Raw genomic sequence first — 21,896 nt, forward strand, 5'->3', positions numbered from 1 at the left:
CATCAGCATGGGAGAGGCTTCAGAGCCAGCGAGTGCAGAGCTTCAGGAGTGCAGTAATTAGCAGAGCAATGCCAGAGAGCAGTAATTAGTGGCTAATTACTGCTGCAGAAATATGTGACCCGCAGCGCCTGTTGTCTCCACCTCCCACGTGGAGCTGGCTTGCCAGGCTGTGCCAGGAGAGGGCAGCGCCTTCTCCACATCCCCGGGGCCTGGGGAATGGAAGAACAAGTGTAGCCTGTCCCAGTATTTCATATCAAACTTTATTTCTCTGCCACTGTACCGGTACATCATATTTACAGCTTGAAACTTCCATCTATGACGGAGAGGGCTGACCTGAAGTTGGGCCCCAGCACACTGCCGTGCTGTGATGCCAGCAGCCTGCCCTGTAGTGTTGCAGCACGGCCGCTTCACTGCAACATGTGCAGGGCTCCCCGCAGCTCCCTGCCCTCATCCTTGCTCCGTTCAGTCTGTTCAGTGCCCAGCCACATCTGTGTGGTGTGCCAGGGAACATGGGCTGCACCATGCCATGGCTGAACCCCAAACTCACTGAGGGGCCCTGGTGCCTTTTCCACAGAGCCCCCAAATCAGGCTTTGGTCACTCCCACTCTGCTCTGTCCCCTCCAGGATAACATCAGGGTGTTGGTGCCACTTCTGGACAGGTTGTGTAAGAGACAGGTTTACTTAATAAATAAATATGAGTAACATATGGCTGATACTAGCATGAAATATAGCAATATTTGAGGTGGAAGGAAGGCTAAGATGTCAAGGACTCGGAGCTTTTGGCTGCTGTTAGTTTAGCTTAGCACGACGAGGCTATCTGCAGGCCTTTCACCAGGCGTTGACTCCATGGCATGAATAACAGTGCCCTTCGGAATGGCTCGGAGGGTGTTCTAGCAGCGACGTGCTGGGATGGATAAATACTTGAGCACAGAGCACCCAGAGAGGTGCTGGGCTGGGAAGGTGCATGTCCCGGGGCGTCCTCAGCCCCGCAGGGTGAGGCCGAGGTGCCGGGGGTTCTCCGGTTCTCCACCACCTCTGTGAAGCATCGTGTGGGGCTGGGTAGCTCTGCCTTGGTTTTGTTAAAGCCTTTACCTAAAGCTCGGAGCACTAACGCTTGGTTGGCTCTGCCAGACCAGCCAAAGAGGGGCAGCGAGAGGGAGGGTGGCACGGGGGGGCTCGGGTGGGGGTCTTGGTGGGGGCTCAGTCGGCTGACACGGGCAGCGGGAGGAAGAGGATCGCCTTCTGCCCGTAGTGAGTCCGTGGCCCCAGCTTGCTGTTCCCGTTCTTCTTCAGGCCGACGAACCAGTTCTTATCGGCGTGCTTCTTGGAGACGTAGGTGTTGTAATGGTTCTCCTCGATCCGCTCCAGGAACAGGCACTCCTCGCCCAGTAGCTGCTGGAAGAGAGCCGCGGGTGGCGGCAGTGAGCCCCTGCCCTGTCTCTGTGCCCTGCCAAGGTGATGGGAAGCGTGCAGGTATGTGGCCTTGATTTATCTCCCTGGCCTCGGGGCCCTGTCCCTGACCCGGCCATTCCATTTGGCAACGTCTTAGCCGAGCACCACTCTCCGTAAGCTGGTGCTGGTGCACGCTCCTGCTCTGGCAGTGGTTGGTGCTGGCCGTGGGTTTAAGAAGACAAACACAGGGAACAAAGCAGCTCTCTGGCGAGGCTCAGAAGCCTGCTGACAGGATTACATGACACCCACTTTGCTATAAATGGGACTATTCCCAAAGACACAGATTATTTTTGGTGACACCGTGTCCCATGGCTCCTGGGCACAGGAGCTCCTTCCCCACACCATCCTGCTTGTGCTGGCACTGTCACCACCTCTGGTGCAGGGCTGGAGAACTGGGGATGCAGAGGGAAAACCCAGACAGGTTTCTGCTTCCCCACAGCCCTGTTGGCAGCCCGCAGCCCCCTTGTGGAGCTGGCACAGCTCGGGGTCTGTGGGGGTCCTGCTCCTGGAGTCAGCAGCTGCCGAGCTGGTAGGGAGCAGCTGCTGCTCCAAGCACAACTCGTGGTGTTTGCCAGGTGCTCGAGGCAGGGCTGCAAATGGTGCTATTGGGTTATTTGTTTGTTCCTCCCGCCCCCCAAAATAAAGCTGGACGGAGAGTGGCCGTCCAGCTGCCAAAATAACAAACAGAGGCTAATTGTTGCTTGCGGTTTGCATTACTCAGAGCTACGAGATTTCTGCAGACCTCAAAACCTCTCGGTGCCCGGTCCCACAGGAGCCTCGCGCTTACCGAGCCGTACAAGAGCCCGTTGGTGTCCATTGCCAGGTACTGCCCAGACTTGGTGCTCTTTATATAAACCTCACCCACGCTTTCCGCGCTTAGCTGGAGCTGAACTGAAAGTAAAAATAAAACAACAACAAAAATAAGAGGAAAATAAAAACAGGGGGCGAAAAAAGTGAGAGATAATGTCTAAGCTGCTAGGAAAGTTAGCAGGGTATTTTGGTGCTGAAGCTTGGGTTATAAAGAGTTTATAGGGAACAGTACAGAGCGTAATGAAAACATCTCCCTGTGCCCTCCCCTTCAAAGAAACCCCATAGCCATGTTTTAGGAACCAAAGACCAATTTTTTCCTTATTTTACATCAAAGGAAGGGCAGCCTTTTGGTTAAGACGCTGGAATGGGACACAGGAGATTGGGGTTTTAATTCTGGCTCTAATTTACAAATTTCTCATGTGGTTTCGACAAGACACTTGAGGAGTGACACACGAAGAAGTATTTTGAGAGCTAAACCGGGGACAGACAGGCTTCAGATGCCGGCGTTTCGAAACCGTGCCCCAAAGCATCCTGTCGGAGGCTGCCTTACCGGGGCTGCTGGGCACAGTGGGGGAGCTGGGGAGCTCCTGCATGCTGCAGAGGGGCAGCAAGCGCTGCCCTTCATCCTGGAGAACAACACGGGCATCCTGCAGATGTCCAGGAGCTGTGCCTGGTATCACTGCAGCTGAAGTGAGCAGGAGGCATGACTTTGATAGTGACTGGGATCTGGGCCTGCCGGTGCAGAGCGTTGGGCTGCAGCACAGCCATTGGCACAGCCTGTGGGGTTGGGCACCCTGAGCAGTGCTGGGCTCAGGCTCCTAACGCCAAAGCAAAAAAAAAAAAAATAATGACCAAACTCCTCGTTGGCCTCCTGTTGTGGGAGATGAGCTGGGTCAGCGGCAGGCCGAGTGTCTGTGCCACCTCCCTCCCCGGCCTGTTTAGCCTTCCCCTTTGTGCGGTTACTTATTTTACCCCCGTGGGTTTCTTTCTTCCTTCCTTAGCTAATTACAGTGATTACAGCTTGGCTCTAGCTGTTGATCAATGGATTTGTCAGAAGAGAAGGGCAGAGGCAGTGAGGGTGCAGCCTGGGGGTGGTTCTCCTGCACGTGGTTCCAGCAGCGCGCACATCACCACCATGGGCACACGCTGAGCGGCTGCATCGGCACCTGCGGGGGCTGTGGGTGCGCCTGGGGTGTCGTGCAAAACCCCAGCTCTTCCAAAATACTGCTCCCATTTCCAAGTCAGCTTTTTCTCCTGATCTTTTCCTGTAGAGATTTGTAACAGAAATGTTGGGGTTGGTTTGAGTGAAGTGTGAGCAGACTCCTTCACTCCAGCTCCTTCCTCCTTTTTTTTTTTCTTAATTTACTTTGTTTAATCCTTTCTGGAACAGCGTGCAGTGTGACCTCTTCGTGTGGCAGAAGCAGGTACCAGGGAAATCTTTACTGCGACGGGTCCATTCCTTGCTTTTGGTGCTCCCTGCTCAGCTGGAGGGGTTTGGTGGGGACACAGTGGGGCTGCAGCCCCCAGCCTGCCTGGTGATCCCGCGGGGCTGCCTCCCACCCGCCTGGCCAGGGAAGGGGCGGTGGGACCAGAGCCATGGAGCTGCCCCCAAAACTGGCCAGGGGAAGGTGCATCAGTTCTTGCAGGTCTTTTCACGTCTCTGTACGGAGATTTCCATCCATGAAGTAAACGCACGAAGCAGAGAAGGTAAGGCTGGTTTTGGGAATGTTGAGCTTCGTCCTCAAGAGCCGAAAATGCTCTGGTAAGGTTCCTTTTCATTTCACGGTGAAGGCTTGGGATGCACAAGTGCTGCAGCAAAGGACCAGGGAAGGAATCAATACGTAGGGCTGGGTGCTGAGGGCCCAGGACGAATGGCTTTTATTTTCCCATTAGATATCCTCCTTGAGCAAGCAGCATCCCGTGGTGGAGGCCAGCATCCTGCTCTGCTCCTGGTACACCCCGGGGCACTGTGACAAGGAGCAGCGTTGGTGCCTGCAGCACGCAGGCAGGGACCCCGGAGCGTGCAGTGTTTGGTGCCCAGAGGCACACCTCCTGCTGGCACGCTGCCCTGCACGGAGTTTCCTCTGTAAATATTTGCACGGTCGGATATCCACGTTTATGGGATCGTTTGCAGGAGGTTCCCTGCTGGCACAGGTTCCCAAACACACGGCCAGGACGGCAGCTGGCGAGGTGCGAGCGTGCCGGGGCTGGCACTGGTGGCCGGAGGGGAGATGCTCGCTGCGGGGGCAGCCCCAGGGAGGGGGCACTGGGCTCAGGGCCGGGGTGCTGAGCTCTCCCTAACGCTGCCAAGGGTGCTGCGAAGGGCAGGGGAAGGATATTTGTACTTGAAACTCTGCACAAACTGCCTCTTCTTGAAAGGAACATGAGGGAAGGTTGACTTTGGGGGAGAAAGCCATGTGGACGCTTGTGGTTTAAAGAAAAAAAAAAAATGCTGTTCTTAGAATTTGTAAGGCTAATTGGGCTCCTCCCAGCGCTCCTTTCTAACCAAACAGGAGCCTGGCAGATCCCAGCTATGTTCCCGTAAGCGCCCAGGGTACGGTGTACACAGGCTGCGGGAAGGTTGCTGCTGAGCACGGTGAGCAGAGAGGGGCAGGATCCGGCCCCAGCCCTAACCCCTGTGCCCCGGGAGCTGCTCTACCTGCCCCGCTCTCTTGGTGCAGTTTCCCAAATCCTCTCAAGCGCTTGGAAAGTGCAGTGGGGGCAGGGGGCTCTGCGTCAGGCCAGGCGTGCAGATCTCCTCTGGTGGCTTGGCACAGCTCGGTCAAAGCTGTGAGCTCAGCACCTCGGCCACGGGCTTGGCTGTTGGCAGGGAGAGGGAAGGAGCTGTTGGTGCTGTGGGGAACTTCTGGAAAGGGCAGACAGCACCTTTCCTTGCTGTCCCTGCATTTTTAAAACTGAGAGTCACAAAATAACTTTTTTTTGGCTGATTCTTGCTTCTGTTGGACTTGCATATCCCACAGGAATTTAATTTACTGCATTAGGGGAAAGGGAAGGTGCCGAAGGCAAGGAGACACCATGTGCACCGCACAGATAAAATGCGTGCTGCCTGCAGAAGGGTCGGGGCCCTGTGTGCAGGGAGCAGGGTGGGGGTGCTGCCAACAGGCACTGCATGCGTGTGCTGCCAGCACCAAACCCTCCAGCCAAGGGACAGCACAGGGGGCCATCGAGTCAGGTGTGATGGCTGTGGCCATACGCAGCATGTGCAGCTCCTCCTCAGCCCCTTTTTCCAGCTGCCAGCTTGCTCGTAAGCAGCCAAGCTGCAAATACCACCCCAGTTGTGCCCTGGGTGCTCTGCCCACCCCTGATCCCAGTAAGGACCAGTCAGCCTCGTGGCTGCCCCGCTCCCAGCTGCGTGCTGGGATGCTTCCTAGGGAAAAAGGTAGCCAAGACAGCGCCAGGCACAGGAGCAAGCAGGAGAGCTGAGCAGCCAGGCTGTGTGTGCTTACTGTGCTGGTCGCTTCGGTCCCGCGTCCCGTCCACCTTGCCGTCGGGAAGGATCCGTAGGAAGTGGCCCCCGTTGCTGCAGTACAGGAGCTTGGGCTTCTTGTAGTTCCCCGGGGGCAGGTTGAACTTCTCGGTCAGGGCAGTGAACGTGGTGATCTCCCCCTCGGCCATGTCTCAGCCTCTGCCCAGGCTGCAAGAGACAGGGAGGTGAGAGCGGGCACGGCGAGCTTCCCCGCACGGTGCCAGGCTTATAAAAAGGGGCAGGCAGGGAGGGGGCCGGGGCAGGTGATTCACGTGGTGGTGGCGGTGACACAGCCCTCAGGGTGATGCTCCCCGGAGTGGGAGGGCTGGTGGTCGTCTGCTCATCGGCGGCAGGGCCGGGGGCCTTTTAATTGTGTCGCAGCGAATGCTGTTTTCTTTCTGCTTTCTATTGACGTACGCACTAAAATTACACACTCGAGAAAAAGTCTGAAAACACCCAGTGTCTGATTGGAGCCCGCGGGAGGCAGGAAGCCCAGGCTAATAACTCTCTCCACTATTATACCTCAGTCATGATTATGACTGGGACTGCACGCACGCTGCTAGATAAGCAAACTTTTTTCTTCCTGTCTTGGCGTTCTGCACCTCACCTGGCTGAGGCACAGACGTGCTTAGAGCCAGACCAAAATTTCGATGTTGTGGGTGATAAACGAGGGCACAGGAGGATTTCATTGCCTGGGCAGTGAGTGGGAGATTTACCCACACGAATGTGGGTGATGAAATGCGTGTGAAAAAAGGAACTTTGAGGATATAATGAGCTTATATCATGCTGGTACACCCTTGTATCCCAGCTGAAACAGAGAGCCAGGCGCCTGGCCTAGAAACTGCGTTTAAAATCTGCCTTGAATAGGCTGACCCTTTGGCTGTAAGCTCCTAACTATTTAACTTCGCAAATGCAGTGGCAAGGAGGGGAAACTATGCCTCCAAGCGGATCCCCAAAGTCTGCAGGAGATAAAAATATGTGAAAATGCCCATTTCTTTTAAAGTTTTGGGAACTAAAAACTAAAACCTTGAAAATAAAGACTTTGTTGCTGTTGTTAAAAACACGCCCAGCCGTTTCCACCGACTTTGGTTAGTTCACAGGCTTCATCCCTTTCTTTCAGATGCGTCCCTTTGGGGTCGCTATTAGAACAGCGAGATCTCCTAGGAGGGGAGAACAGCCGGGAAGGAAGAAGCGTTCTCTGTCATCCAAGGCCTGAATTCCTGCTGGCAGCGAGCAGTTCCCGACGGGCCCCTCTCCTCCTGGCCCGCGGTGCCGTGCTGCAGCTGGAGGGCTGAAGTCAGGGGGCCCGCAGCAGAGCGCAGGGTCAGGGCGCAGGGGCCCGGCCACGTATTATTTTAAACTTTTCCCCACTGCCCTTTCTGCAGGACTGCTCTGATCTTGTTTCAGGAGTCATGTTTTCTGGAACAGTGCCTAGCGAGCCGTGCTTTATCAGACGCATTTCCCCAGCTCTTTGCTGATGTGCCCAGGGAGCTGTTTTGGTGCTTATCAGGTTCACAAAACCGGCTGCCGGCCAGCTCCACCCGTATCGCGCATCTCCCCGAGGCTCGGTCCTGCTCTGCCCCTAATTGCAAAGCCAAAAGCATTAACCTTTCTCTGCAGAAGTCAGACCAAGTTTTATAACCATCTCTCTTGGTTTCCTTGCTGCTTAAATGAACAAAAGCAGCATCAGGCTCAGAGCTGGGACGTTCAGAGTGTGTGCGCTTGGAAGCAAAAGCCCCTGCTGTCCCGTCTGACACAGCCTGGTATTTTTGGAAATGCTCACTGATGGTGATATAAGCTGACAGCGAGGTGGCACGCTGAAGGTGCTAGCACTGCTGCCCTGCACTGAGCTCAGTGAAGTGTCCCAGGGCTGCTCAGGAGGAGCTGTATGCATCCTGGTGGCCTTCCAGGGCAGCTGGTGGGCTCCCAAGGTACAGCTTTGACATCCTTTTTTGACACAGTTGTCAGGCAGCTGAAATTAGGTACCTCTGAGACCTTCTGCTCCCAAAACTTTTTTTTTCTTGTTTCTATTGAGAAATCATGATTTTCTTGTAGTAGTTCAGATTTAATACCGATAGCCTGCCATGCTTTCTCTGAATGAAAGCCTTCAAGTCATTCAGTGTGGTAGATAAGGCTCCAGTGCTTTGCTGAGCATTAATCAAGATCAGTGGCATTGTGTAATTTACTGGAAATACAGCTTTTCTTAAACCTTCTTCTGAGGGCAAAGGGCTCTCAGAAACCTCCTGGGCTGGCGGTGGAGAGAAGCGAGAAGCAAACCTCCCTCAGCCACGGGCTCAGAGCAGGAGCTCAGCAGCGCTGTGCCGCAGCCAACGTGGGTGAGGTGCAGACTGGTGCTTCCCTTGTTTACTGCCTGTCTGCACGGCTGAGTGCATCTATGGATAGCTTTAACAGAGCAGCTCTGCTGGAAATTTTCTTCATTTTCGTGTATTTCCTTTAAGGTTTTTTGCTATTTTTAGGGCACCTTCAATGCTCGCCAGCTGCCTTTGACTCCGTAAGAGAAGCTGAATGAACACAATTTTCCACTCCCATTGTCTCTCCTTGCTAAATACTGTTGCTGTTCTCATACTTTCATGACTGTGTAGTTGGTACTCTATGCACAGTACCACTCCAGGCCCTACTATTATATTTCTGGCAAGAAAATGTTATTTTTTTATGAGAATTTTTTGTAATCTGGCATCTGGATTTACCCCATCTAATAGTAGCAAATGTCAAAACCTCCCAGGTCAGAAATGAGCTTTCTAGAGATAAAAAAGGACTTAAGAAGAGAGCTGAACCCGGAGGTTAATTCTGGCCATGTCCCACTGGCCTGCAGCCATGGGGCTCAGCCACGTGTGTGCTCCCCATGGCAGTGGGGAGAGGAGCTGGGCGTGAGGCCCCAGGAGCCAGGAGAATCTGAGATGTTTGGGGTCAGTTCCAGGCTTTATCACCAGCTGCTGCAGCTGCCAACCCAGAGGCTATGATGTGAAATCCCAAACTCTGAAAGCATCTGAGTGAGTGCTGGGTGCCAGCCACGCTGCCAGCACCAGGTGAGCTCTGCGTGAGCCCAGAAGCCAGCGGGTGCGCTGGGGCAGCGAGCAGGGGGCTCCTCGTCCTTCCCTGCTTTAAAATCAGTACAGGCTCCACTGGCCAAAAGGCACGGTTTTTCCCTTTGCTCCCTTTACAAAGCTGGTGCTGGTGAGAGGCTGGCAGCCCGCAGGACTGCTGTGACCCTTGGATTCACGGGGCGGCCAGGTGAGGTGAGCCTGTGCTGTATTCATCGTAAAGCTCCCAGCTGCTGCCTACAGGAACCCAGAAATGTCTCACGAACCTGGCTTAGAACAACTCAAATTCATTTAGACTATTCTTGGCTTTGGATACGGTCCTTTTATAGGCCTGGGAGGAAATGTTCTGAATGGGCTCTGAGCATCCCTTCAGAACAATCTGGAGGCGTTGGTGAGCAGTGCAGCTAATGCCAGTTGTCATTGAGATGGTCGGATGATGATCTTAGAGAAAGCTCCAAACAAAAGACAGCCACGCTCAGGATTTGTTAAGGTTTTCTCAGGCTCCACATAATGAGATCAGTGTCCTCAGAATTAGGCCCTGGTGAGTTCAGTGGGAACGCTGCAATTGGTTTCACTCTGGAACATGTTATTTTCTCCATTAAAACAGAAATCATATTTATCCCAGGGTGCCACCAGACTGCGCTGCCTCCTGTTGGGCTCATTTCCCAGCCCTGCTTTTGGCTTCAGGCAGCAATCTTCCCAGGAAATTTAGATAGGAAGTAGGAGAATGGTTACAACAGGTAAAATATTTTAAATAATTTAGGTTCTGGCTTTCCTCCACGCATTGTCTGCCCTGGTGGATTCCTGAAGCACGGGGGCTGACAGATACGGCTTCAGGGAGCTGGCTGGGGTGATCCAAGAGCTGCCCGAGCCTGCTGAGGAAAAATTGCTCGGATGAACAGGGATTTCATTCCTTGCAAGTCTTAGAGATGCGCTGTGTGGGAAGGATTTCCTCACCCAGGAATAGCAGGCCGTGCGAGATGCAGGCAGGATCAGAGCTCAGCAAGAGTTTCCTACAAGTGGCTCCACGACTCACAGCGTGGTGGAGTCAGAGCTGGGCTGGGGCAGCCCAGGAGCCCCGCTGGAGGTGCCAGGCACGGCTGTGATTCCTTGGATCCTCAGAGGAGGACTCAGTAAACGAGTAGGCAAAGCCTACGATAAATATGTAGTAGGTGGTTGTGTGCAGATCAGCAGAAAGCATTGGCTTGTTTCTAGTCAGTGTTTATGGTAGGAAGGTTTTATTTCTAGCAGTAGAATTAGCTGCTTAATGACGTATTTATCAGTCAGGTTTTACCCTTTGTAAGTGGAATTTGTGCTCTAAAGTGTGACCAAAGCTGTAGGAATTGATTTAACTCCTGCCCACAGTCATCATCTGCTCTCCACCCTTGGCCCAGCACTGGGATGCCGTAAGGTCGGCCTCACCGTGGCCGTGTCAAACCCTCCTGATGCTGTCTCAGCTCCTGTCCCCTCTTTGTTCCCAGCAGGGAGCCCTTGGAGAAGCGTGCACGTCCCAGATCTGTGCAGCCCCGAGGGAACGGCCTGCCAGCAGCTGAGCATTTCAGAGCCGTGTGTGACTGCTGCACTTCTCCGGGCTGGGACCTGCAGCACAACATCTCAGCAGAGCCATGGCACCCGTGGGGAGACAGGAAAACAAAGTGAGGATCTGCTTTCTAATTACCTTCCAGCCTCTCCTGCCTCCCCACCCACACCCTTCTGCAATCTGGTGATTAACTTAATTACAGCCCCAGCTCCTGAAGCCGGTCCAGCTGGGGAGCAGGAGCTCTGCCAGGAGGGTCTCGCTCCCCGTGGCCTGGCTGGGCTCGGACCAAGCCCATGGACACATCCATGAGCAGCGCTGGCTGCAGATGCAGCTCCCATGGCCTCGTGTGCGGGATTTAATCACTAAGCTCGGTGCTCGCCAGATGTGTGGGACCTGTGATGGAAAGAACACCCTGGGCAGAGCACAAGAGCTCAGTTTCTCCAGCGAAGGAGGGGGTGGGAGATGCGTAGCAAGGGGGCTCCTTTCACCTCTGAGCTTTGCAGCCGGAGGCGATGCAGCTGCCTGGGGGCTGGGGGCGGCTGCTGCTCCTTCCTGCTCCGTGCTCCCTCCCCAGCAGGGGATCTGCTCCTGTCCGTGCTTTAAGGTGCTGTTTACAGCATTTATTATAAATTATAGAAGGTAATTAGTGCGGTGCGGATATTGAGGGTTTCCCCTTTCCTCTAGCAGAGGGCATGTGCTGCCTTTTCCAAGCCCCCCCGCAGGCTGGCACTGGCACCCACCCACCCTCCTGCTCCTTTCTTTTCCTGCAGCGCTGCCCCCAGCCCCTTGCTTGCACCAACCGAGAGGCACCCGCAGGTGGGACTGACTGCTAAACCACACCACGAGTCACCCGGCCCTCGTGGCCTTGATTTGGGTGCCCGGGGACGAAGGCTCCGTGCTGCTGGGGCTGCTGATGCCCTGGGGATGGCGATGGGGGAGTGGGTGCCCCTGTGCGCCCTGCTGGGGACCCGCTCCCCCAGCCCCGGCGGGCAGGGAGGTGAAGCTGGGTGACGCTCGCCGGGCTCACAAATGTCACCACCCGCCCCCGGTGTCCAGGCAGGACGCTGGGCAAAATGTCAGACCACAGAGCCGGGAGCTGTCTGGGCCCAGGTGTGGCTGCCCCGTGGCCGCTGGCTCCGGCCCCAGGCGCCCACGGACGGGCGGACGGATGGACAGACGGACGGACGGCAGCCAGCCACCGCCGCACCTGGCCCCGGGGCAGGCTTCTCGTGGCGTCTGGTTGTGCTCTGGTTGTGGCACTTTTACCCAGCTTTTCCCTGCCTCCCTCTGGGAGCGAGTAGATGCGGAGAGGAAAAGCGTGGCTGCCTGCAGCTGGGAGCCGGGCTGCTTGCAGAGCAGCTCTGCCCAGAAAAACCATCAGCCGACCCCAAATGACAGATTCTAGCCCCAAAATTTTACTCTATGCTGTGCTCTTACGCCACGGGGCTGATGTGGTTCTCCTGCTGGGCTAAGTCCCCGCTGACCCTGTGCTCCCAGCCCAAGCAAAGCTCCCTGCCAACGGTCCTGTTCCAGGCTGGTGCCTTGTCACTGCCCCTCTCCTTCGCCCTGCTATCAGCTGTGAGCCCATGCCAAGCTCTCATTGCTGAAATGGGTCCAAAACGTCAGGGTGCTGTTGCTAATAAGGCACAAGGCTTGAATTAGGAGCAAAAAGCAGCAATTTGCATGTGTTGTCAGATGTAACACTTCCTTCAGCTGGCCCTCTGAAGAATAGCCAGGCTTAATCAAGGGTTGGCTCAGGCTTCAAAAACTGGGATTGGAGTTTGGGTTCAGGCTTTATACCGTGTCCTTCCCCCTAGACGAGGAGAATGCTGGAAGTGAGGGTTTCATCTCCAGGCCAAGTGTAACCTCACAGCCATACTCGTGGTTAACCATCAGTAGACATATCATCACTCAGAAGTCAGGCTTCCTCCAGCAGAGTCTCAGTCTCTGTTGTTCCAAGGAAAATCGCTTGGTTTCTGGGTTCACTATGAGCCTAGCAGTGATTTACTGCCCTGAAAACACGCAGGGAGTTAATTATGCTCATTCTAAAATATTTGTGTAAGGGCTATATGCTTGTCGTGTTACGTTCTGAGAAAAACTGCCTAGGAGGATTCTGTTCTTAATTCTGCTGCTTGATATCGTCCTTGAAATGCAGTGTCTGGTAGCTACGGGTGCCTGAGTAAACGGCCTGGGCTGTGTTTTGCCACGCACACTGTTGCTCAATAACTTAACAGCACGACAAAAGCTTGAGATAATAATTACAGGGAAAATCCACTGATAAATAATAATTTTCTTAACTGCGTGCCTTGAGGGCTGGAGAAAATGCCTTGCAGTGTGAAACCGTGGTGCACGAGAACATGCAGGGAGAGTTTCAGATGAGATCTTTCTGTTGGAGCAAGGCAAGCTCAAAGCTGAATCTTTGTTAATTTGGGTGAGAGGCTCAGCCACAAAACAAACAAAAAAGCCCCACAGGACAGTCAATGGGGGGATAACACCCCTGCACTCAGCTAGTGAGCCCGCTGTGTGTTCCATCTACGCTGCTGCCAGGAGAGCAAGGCAGGTTGCTTCTCTGCACATGGTCTGAGGCCAAATTTGGGGTTTCTCAGCTCAGCCCCAGGGACCCCAAGCTGCCTGTGGGTGCCCGCTGCCCCTCGGAGAGGAGCACGAGCTGCATGCTGCTGCTGCCAGCCCTAACCCCGGTCCTCCTGTCCCCGACAGCAGCGTACCGAGGCACCTGCACCTGCAAAGAGGTTGGCACCAAAGTGGTCCCCATGAGATACCTGCAGTGACAGCGGAGCCACCGCGGTGTCAGCAGCAGGAGCACCTCTCCGAGGGAAGCAGAGCCCGGCCCCGCTGCGTTCCCCTGGCAGAGAGGTGAGGTGGTGGTGGTGGTCTGCAGGCTCCCCCGCCCTTCTCATCCCCGTAAGCAACCACCTGCATGGGAAGTGCAGTTTTAGATACCCACACCTGGTGGAGGGGGCACCGCGGGGTCCTGCTGGCCCCCAGAGACCTGGCCAAGGCTGCCGGTGGTGACGGGAGGCGGAGACACATGGATCTAAGTGAAAATGCCAGCAAATTAACTGAAAATGTACCCACTGGAGTAGCCTTATGTACAACATAAATGTAAGGATGTGCAGCTGTTAGAAAATGAACGAATGACTTCTCTGGGGGAAAAAAGTGAGTCTGTGAAAGGCAGGGCAGCTCTGGGCAGGTGGCAGAGCTTTGCACAGGGAGCTCTGGGGGCTTTGGAGACGTGCAGAGGGGACTCGGTGGTCCCTTTCCTGCTTGGATGGCACAGTGGCTGCAGAAAGCCCCTGGAGCAGACGGCTGCTTGCGGGCAGAGTGGGGAGATGTGCAGAAAAGCAGCCCTGGCACTGAGCACCAGCAGCCGGCAGCATTTTCAAGGCGGTTTGTGGCTCGCAGAGTGCCCCTGGTACAGGCAAACAGCACGAGCCTGGAGTCCCCATCCCGGAGCACAGGCTGGGATTTGTTACGGTAAAGATCTCCCCCTCCTGTCCGCCCCGGCAGCACCGGGCTGAGAGCAGGGGAAACCGGGCTTGGGGAGCCTGCCCTGGGGCTCTGTGCCCCAAATGCCGCCCAGGAGAGTGTCAGGGCCATCGGGGCCACCCGGAGCAGCCCGCGGTGGCCGTGCGGGGGGGTTGGCTCAGGGGCTGGGCGAGCTGCCCGAGCCCCGTGGGCTGGGGATGCTGCGGGGAGCCGAGGCTGCGAGGGCGCCTGCGCACCTGGCATGGAAATAAGAGAAATTTTGGCAGAAGGAAGGGCCCTGCGAGGGTGAGTGCTCGGCCCGAGGTGGGAGCAGCGGTTTGCTAACGCCAGAGGCGTGGGAAGAAAAGCCCCAAGGTCAGGGCTGACGCCCAGATTTCTCCTCTTAGAGCTCGGATCTAAATTAAGAGCCAGAAGCGGGGACAAACGTTGTGAGCGCACGAAGGCCGTGAGTCACCGTGGCCCCGTGTCTAGACCATTGTGGGCAACCAGCGGGGCTTTGGGAGGGCGGCTGCGAGCTGGCAGCCCTGCGCCAGGAGGCTGGGGGACAGCCGGGTCTATAATATAGATATTAACCGTGGTGCTCTGAGGGCTTGTGTTAGCCTCCGTCTGCCACATTGAGCAGCCAGGAAAATGGAGTTATTTTGTTCCCCTGTTTTCCTTCAGGTGTGACATTTCAGCAGGTACAGAGGGGCTGGTGGCAGGCAGAGCCGTGCCAGCTGCAGGTCCCGGGCATGGCCGCTCTGCTCCCTGCTGCCCGGGAACTGCTGCAGCGTCTGCTCCCGTCTGCAACAGCAGCATTCAAATAAGATAATCTGGTGCTGGATGCGAGGCAAAAAATAGTAAGTGCTCTTACTGAGAACTACTGAGTCAGGCGTCTCTCTCGTTTAACAAATGGAGAGCGGAAGGGAGGATTATTGCGTCTATTCAGGCCACACAACGGGCTGGGGCTGAGAGCATGACAAAGCAGCAGCTCCTCTCTCTCCCTCTCTCGCTGAACTGGTTTTCAACAAATTCTTCTGCAGAGAGGTTTCTATTGTGAGCCGCTTAAAAAGCAAAGCCGGCCAGGCCGCCAGCCCAAACGGTAATCATCGACTCGCAGTTGCACAAAATGAATGTCAGATTTCTAAAAGCACCGCAGCTGGCAATCAGTGTGCGCTGTGTCACGCAGCCCAGCCACCCGTGTCACCGGGGGTCTGTGTGACATGGTGCCAGGCTGCCCTTCCCCGGGTACCCAAACCCTGGGCTGCCCTGAATTCCTGCTGGCAGCCTGCTCGTGGCACCTAGCAAGGCTTCCCCTGCCTCTTCCTTAATCTATGAGCTGTGGGGGGCTGCGCCCCTCTCCAGTGGGTGAGCCCCCACCATGGTCGGGGCTGCCTGCTTGTGCTTGGTGGTGCTGGGGCTGGCTCTGCCTGCTGAGATCTCACTGGGGCTGCTGCTGGCTTTGGTCTGACCCATGGTTAATGACCACAATCTGGGCAGACCCGTGGTTAATGACTGCATTTTGGGTTGACCTGTGGTTAATGACCACCTTTCTTCACCATTCCTTGCAACCTCTCATTTCTGAGCCCTGATTCAGAGAGGAATGCATTCATCTCATCCCAGCTCCTGTGATTCTGGGGGTTATGAAATTAAGGATGATTAAACACAACAGGCAAGCATACTTGGCATTACTGCGGCTGGCGCCCTGGAGGCTCTGGGGAGGAAGGTGCTGCTCTCGCAGCGGGTGAGGCCAGACCAAGGCAGCCCCAGCCCTACTTCCAGAGGTCTCTGTGCAGTTACCGGGCGGGTGTTTAACCACTGCAGGGCTCCGGCACCCTGCTCCGATAGGAATTACCCCAGAGCTGCAAAGATGCTGGGGGCCAGGGCAGCACGGCTGCGTGCACTGCACCCTGACACCGTGCCAGGCTCGGGGCAGTGGCCTCCTCTGATCGTCTCATTTATTTCCTGCCAGGGAGAAGCCAAAATCTAACAGCAGTTTCTGTAATATCTGTAAGTTCCCCTGCCCGGTGGGGAGCCAGGGCTCCAGCACCCACTGTGGCACCGGGTGGCTGCCGGTGGCGTTTGGTGCTGCACGGGGAGCGGGGTGCTCACAGGGACCACGAGGAGGACGCAGCCCTGCGAAGGCAAAGCCTGGGATGCGCAGGCAGCAGGAGATGGGAACCGACTCAACCTCCAGCCAGCAGTTATTGCACCATTAAAGTGAAAATTGGTGATTGCCTCCTCACTGAAAAGTTACAACTTTCTTTAATTAGTCCCCTAAAGCGAGGCTTATTTCCTGTTGAAATGTGTGTGTTTGTGGTTCAGGATTGCAATGTCTCTTAAAAATCCTTTTTCATGCCTCCTCCCACGTGCTGTTGCTCATGCAAATATGGGCATGCTGCGAAATGGATGGGGCCATTTGCGGTTTGGTTGGGTTCCTGCACTAATTAAGGGCCTCATCCAGCCCCTAGGAGCTGCTGAAAACTGCACGGAGCTGAGAGGAGATTGATTGCTGCAGGAAACTGGGAGTGGCGCTTCTAAAATGACCCCGGGAATTTTCCTTGTGATGGGAATTTTCCTTGTTCCCTGCGAGCACAGGGTGAAAAACCCGGGCATGCCGAGCACCTGCAGGCACCTGCTGGGCTGCAGGGAGCAGCGGGAGCTGAGGACAGGGGCAGGGCTGGCGGTCACACACCTGGGGACCTGCACCGAGCCACGGCCAGCCCCGGGCAGGGTCTGCCCCTGCAGCCAGGGGTGGGCACTGCTCCTGCCTTGACATTGCACAGCTCCAGGGCAGCCACGCCGTCTGTGTCACAGCTCTTCTAGGCAGAAAATACCCATCTTTGTTGCAAAGGAAAGAAAAGGGCCTTTCTGGCTGCTAAGCTCTCTGGTTTTCTATTTATTTATTTATTTTCTGGCTTGGCATCAGAAGAGAAAACAAATATTTAGGAGGGTCTGACTGTGGTCTGCTCTATCAGTGCGCCGTCAGAAGCACGCTGAAATAAGAGGAGGCAGACTGAAACGAGCCTGCTGTGGTTAATGTCATCGTGGACCCTGTCACTTAGCCCTGACTCCTCACCGTCAGGATGCTTTGAGCTGCTCACTGCTGTTGAAGCCAAACCAAAGACACCAAAGACGCCAAATACAAAGAAGAAATGCTGCAAGCTCTGATTGCCCTGCTTGGGAGGAGCAGGTGCTGGGCATGGAGCTGGGCACCTCCTCCGAGCCCCTGCTGTCCGTGTCTCTCCCCCCACACCTGTGAGCATTTCAGCTTGCTCATGCTGTCTGGCAGAGAGGAAAACACTGGCAAAAAAAGCGCAGGGAGGCATGAGGGCAGGTACCTGCCCCCAGCGTGGTGGTGGTGGACGTGGGGCTGCAGCCGGGGGAGCAATGTGGAAGGAGCCGCATCCAGCTGCCTGAGGAGCTGCCGTGGCCGGGAGGAAGATCAAGGTCTCAGGAGTGGGAGGAAGGCCAGAGTCATTTGGGGAGCTTGGGAGGGAAAGCCTATCCCCTGGGCTCGGGTGGAGCTGGGAAGGAAAGTTTATCCAAAGGGCTTGCGAAGCTGGCTCTGGCCGGAGACCTCGGTGGACCCGAACTCTGGTCAGCCCCGGTCCAAGCGCGCGATCCTGCACGCCCCAAGACAGCAGGGTGCTTGTGGCAGCGGCTGGAGGAAGTTTTGCTGACCCCGTCTTGTGGGGAGAACAATCAGGCATTGTCCTGCCCTACCTCCACCAAGCTGGTCCTGCCCTTAGGAACCCGTTAAGCTTTAGACCCCTGGCTGTGCCGACCTGCCCATAAGGCTCGGGAACTCTCCAAGGGGATCGCTGCTGGGGCCATGAGGGGCCCGGGCTGCCTGCTTCCAGCACATCCCACACAGCCGTGTGGGGCCAGGAGCCTGCAGGGCTGGGGGTGGTGCTGGGGCACCTGCCTGCACCCCCAGGCACGGGGAGCAAAGCGGGGCAGCGAGGCGATGCTCCCACACATCCAGGCAAACCCCGGGGCTGGAGGGGGGCTTGGGTGTCTGCTAGGGCAGGCCCAAGGACTTTTTTTTAAAGGAAATAATAATTATTAATAATTATTATTATTTTAAAATGGACCATTTTATAGTGCTGTATCACTTCAGCAAATTTCCTATTTGGAAGTAAAATGGTCCAAATACCGCGTTTCGCAAAGCAAAATATTTTAAAGATTCCGATTCAGATTGTGCCACCGGCTTCTGGTCAACGCCTTCCTTTCACTTGCAGTCATCTTGAAATCGAAATTCCTCCCTCCCGGGGGCAGGAGCCTGGTGACACTTGCAGGGACCGGGGCTCTGGGCGCAGCCAGGTGGGGAACGGTGCCCGACATCCCGCTCCCGTCGCTCTTTCCCCCCTCCCGGCCCGGCTGTCAGCTCCTAACCCCCCCCGGGGGCCCTTTCCTGGCCGCTGCCGCCCCGCGGGTGCCCAGCAGCAGGCAGGGAGCCCCCGGCCCCGCGTGGCCCCCGGCCGCTGGGAGCAGCCCCAGGCCCCGTGGGGGCCGCATCCCGCCCCCTCCCCGCCGCATCCCGGGGGTACCGCGGCCTCCCCGCGCCCCCCGAGCCCCCGCAGCATCCCCGGGGGGGGACGTACCCGTAACGGAGCCGCGGAGGAGCTGCCGCCGGCGGGCCCGGGCTTTGGCTGGTGTCAGAGCGCAGGGGAGAACCGAAAAATAAAATAGGGAAAAAAAAAAAAAAAAAAAGGGAAAAAAAAAAAAAAAAAGCCAAAGCGGAGCCTATTGGTGAGGCGCTGCGGTGGGAGGGGAGCGCCCCCCCGGCCGCGGCTCCGGCCCGAGCGCTCCCTGCTGCTGCCCCGCCCGCAGCACGGGGAGGCACCGGGCACCGGGCACCGGGTACCGGGCACCGGGCACCAGGCACCGGGTACTGGGCACCGGGCACCGGGCACCGAGCTGTGCTGGTGGCAGGCACCTGCCGGGCTCTGGCAGCATCAGGGCAGTCTCAGCTCGGCTCAGCTTGGCTCGATTTGGCTCGGTCGGAGCCTGCCGCTGCCGTGGGTACGGGGCGCTGCGGCACCGTGGGGGCAGAGAGGACAAAGCTGGCAGAGGAGCCAGCTTTCTTGGGCTCTCTTTTCTCGTTCCCATCCCCGCGGTCCTGCTGCTTTGGGCAAGCACTGGTCCTGTGCCCTCCCGGGATGCAATGAACCCCTTTGCCCCAATGAGTGCCAGGCTGAGCTGCAGGGATGGGGGCTCTGCACCCCTCAGCCCCACGCTGACGGTGCCGGGGTGCTCTGCAGTGGCAGAGATTGGCCTTAAAGGCGAGGTGCTCTCAGGAACCTGATAAATTATCCCCCTGAGCCTGATATCTGTATCCCCTAGGACTCAGGGAGCAGTGCCGGGTGCAGGTGTAGGATCTATCAGAGGGTGCCTGGCCCGTGGGCACCGGCTGAGCCACGCACACGACACAGGGTTTGTGCTGGCTGCGGGGGTGAAGGAAGCATCGCGGAGCTTGGCCTGCCTCCACCGGCCTTCTGCAGCCTTGTTTGACCAGGGTTATCTCAGGCTTGCTTAAAATGTGTTTTCCGTCCTGGTTCACACGGAGCCTGTATGTCTGGGCAGCCAAGCAGAGTCCAAAGCACACTGAGCCCAGACGTTTTGTTACAAACATGTCCCAGTTCACTGCAGTTCACAGCAGCCCGCGGGGATCGTTCTTGGTGGATCTGGCACAGCCCGGGTGGGCTCGGGGCCTCCCCAGCATCCCCGTGCTCACTGCCCTGTGTCTGGGTGTTGGAACAAACCTGTGCAACATTTCCTCCTGCCATCATAGCCGTGTGCCGACGGTGGAAGGGAACAACAAGCAAGACAAAGCCAAACATTGCCCTTGAATTAGGCTGAGCTTTTCCTGGATGGCAGGCATTCGGGTTATTCGTGAAGGAGGAGTGCTGGGAAACGCAGCCCTGCCTCCTTACAGAGCTGCCTTCTTCTGTTCCTGGGCTGCGGGGAGCGCTGCACCCCCTGCCTGCCTCCCCCTGTGCCGGGTGGCTGGGGGCTCTGGGCACCGCGAGTGGCACTGCTCGCCTGCCTCCCCCCAAATTTAGCGTTGTGCCCTCCCTGCCTGGCCTGGACGCAGCCGTCTCTGGTGAGAGCAATCGTCTGGCAGCCCCGCACAAGGCGCAGAGCGAGCAGTGGCTGGGAGCTCTGCAGCAGTCCCCGTGCCGAGGAGCAGCTTGGCCAAATCCCAAAGGCTGACGGTGCCGCCGCGGCCCCGTGGGCCCCGCAGTGCTGCCCTCCCTGCCCGGGCCCCAAGGCGAAGCCCGGGTGGCAGCAGATGCCTGCGCTGTTTTCTAGGCTCTCTGGACGGCTTTTGACAGCTCCTGCTCCTGCCTCAGGTAAGGAACCCCCTCACCACTCTGCCTTGAATATCTGCTGACCTTCTCGGCTAGGAGTCCCAGAAATAACACACATTTCTTGGGGTTGTTTGGAAGCATGGCAAATAATTAACCATAGAGTGGCGTTTTCCTTGAGGAAACACGAGGTGCTGCTTTCTGTTCAGCACCCAGGCACTGTGTGTTGCTTGTCCCCCAGATCAGGGTCACGCAGCGCTGACAGCAGGCAGAACTTCCTGCAAGTCGGGTTTGAAATGAGCCCCTCAAGGTGCCCCAGGTCCCAGGGTTTGGGTTCATTCCTCGGAGATGCACTGCTGGAAGGGCTGAGCAAGTGCTGCTCAGTCCAGTGCAACCTGCAGGCAGCACTGAAGTGTCCTCCCCCACCTCCCCTCCCCATTTTCTGTCCCTGAGCCCAGAACGAGGACAAAGAAACCCCAACCGCTCCCCAGCCACGCGCACCCAGCCGAGCTGCAAACTGGTGGTGGATTAGGAACCACAAAAGCTCGTTGCAGACCTTGTGGGAAGGGATTGCAAAGCCTGGGGCAGGGCTGTGGCTCTCCAAGGGCCATGCCCCGAAGAGGACACCAGGGAGGTGCTGCATGGGGCGCCCAGCAGCCAGGTCGGGGTGCGCGATGCTGTGCAGCTGGGGGTCACCCTGCCCCTTGCCCCTCGCCCCGCTGCCCCCCAAGCCGGGCAGCTCCTGGCGCGATGCCCGCACACCCCGCACCCGCAGCACTCACGGCAGCTCGTGGGAAGAGCTCCAAGGAGAAGCGATGTCCCTCAGACCGACACCGGCATCGGGGCTGTGCTGGCTCCGGGCAAAATCCAGCCTGGGGCAGCGCGCGGCGGTGCCGTCACCGGGGCATGGGCTGCTGCGCTGTGCCCACATAGGACGAGGAAGTATGGATAATCCTTTGCCTTGCTATTTTTTTCCCCTCATGTGATCTTGCTTTTGGACTGCTATTTTGGGGCTGGACTCCAGCCCAGGTGAAAGACAAGGATTTAATCCAGCCCGCCTCCCCCGTGCGCCCGGAGCGCTGCCAGGGCCCTGTGCCTGTGCCTGGGTGGTGGGGCTGCGCCTGCTGCCGGTGCTGGTTCCCTGTGTGCTCCCCAGCCCTTTCCTCTCTTGCTGCAAGGCCATTTCTGTCCCCAGAGTGCTTCTGTGCAGTCAGGGGGTGACAGCAAACAGGCTGTGGTGTGTATGTGGTGCTCGGCCGCCCCGTCCCGCAGGCACCCCCTGCCCCGTCCCCCCAGGGCTCGCACCGGGGTGCGGCACAGCGCCAGGGCTGGAGTCTCCCCAGCACCATCAGACCATTTTCCTCTCGTTTTCCCCACAGAAGCAGCCTGCCAGGAAGCTGACAGGAGATAAATCAATTAACAAATGCTGGCAGCTTGCAGCAGCCTTGACATAAGCTGGTGCTGGGCCCTGCAAACCGCTCGCCATCCCCTCGGGTGAGCTGCGAGCATCCCACCTGTGCTTGGAGGAGGGTGCACAGGGCTGGGGGCAGGCAGGGGCTGTGGGGCTCCCCTGTGTGCCGGGGATCCTGCAAGCAGTGGGGCTGGTCCCCAAGGGGGCTTCATGCACTGTAAAGCCAACGTGGAGCAGGACAGGAGGGGATGGGCCCTTTGCAGCCCGGAGGGTGAGTGCAAACAGGGGCACCCTTACCCGGACAAGCTCAGGGAAACCCGAATTTCCCTTGTCA

The 21,896-nt window shown here is 57.1% G+C and overlaps 1 protein-coding gene across 3 annotated transcripts; it reads right to left on the bottom strand.

Moving 5' to 3' along the window:
• Nucleotides 1-241: 241 nt before the first annotated feature.
• Nucleotides 242-21,070, bottom strand: FGF1 (fibroblast growth factor 1). Of its 3 annotated transcripts, none has more exons than XM_032196997.1 (4): nucleotides 20,934-21,070; nucleotides 5,730-5,917; nucleotides 2,240-2,343; nucleotides 242-1,395 (listed from the first exon to the last, which is right to left on the bottom strand). In XM_032196997.1, exons 2-4 carry the CDS (start codon nucleotides 5,896-5,898, stop codon nucleotides 1,201-1,203), a joined length of 468 nt encoding a protein of 155 aa, XP_032052888.1. In that variant the 5' UTR covers nucleotides 5,899-5,917; nucleotides 20,934-21,070; the 3' UTR covers nucleotides 242-1,200. The 3 variants fall into 3 exon arrangements, with proteins under 3 accessions (XP_032052888.1, XP_032052889.1, XP_032052887.1); XM_032196998.1 differs by lacking the exon at nucleotides 20,934-21,070 and adding an exon at nucleotides 18,445-18,527 and having other exon boundaries at nucleotides 242-1,392; XM_032196996.1 differs by lacking the exon at nucleotides 20,934-21,070 and adding an exon at nucleotides 18,445-18,527.
• Nucleotides 21,071-21,896: the final 826 nt, after the last annotated feature.

Source organism: Aythya fuligula, chromosome 14 (genome assembly GCF_009819795.1).
Source record: "Aythya fuligula isolate bAytFul2 chromosome 14, bAytFul2.pri, whole genome shotgun sequence".
Classification (NCBI taxonomy): Eukaryota; Metazoa; Chordata; class Aves; order Anseriformes; family Anatidae; genus Aythya; species Aythya fuligula.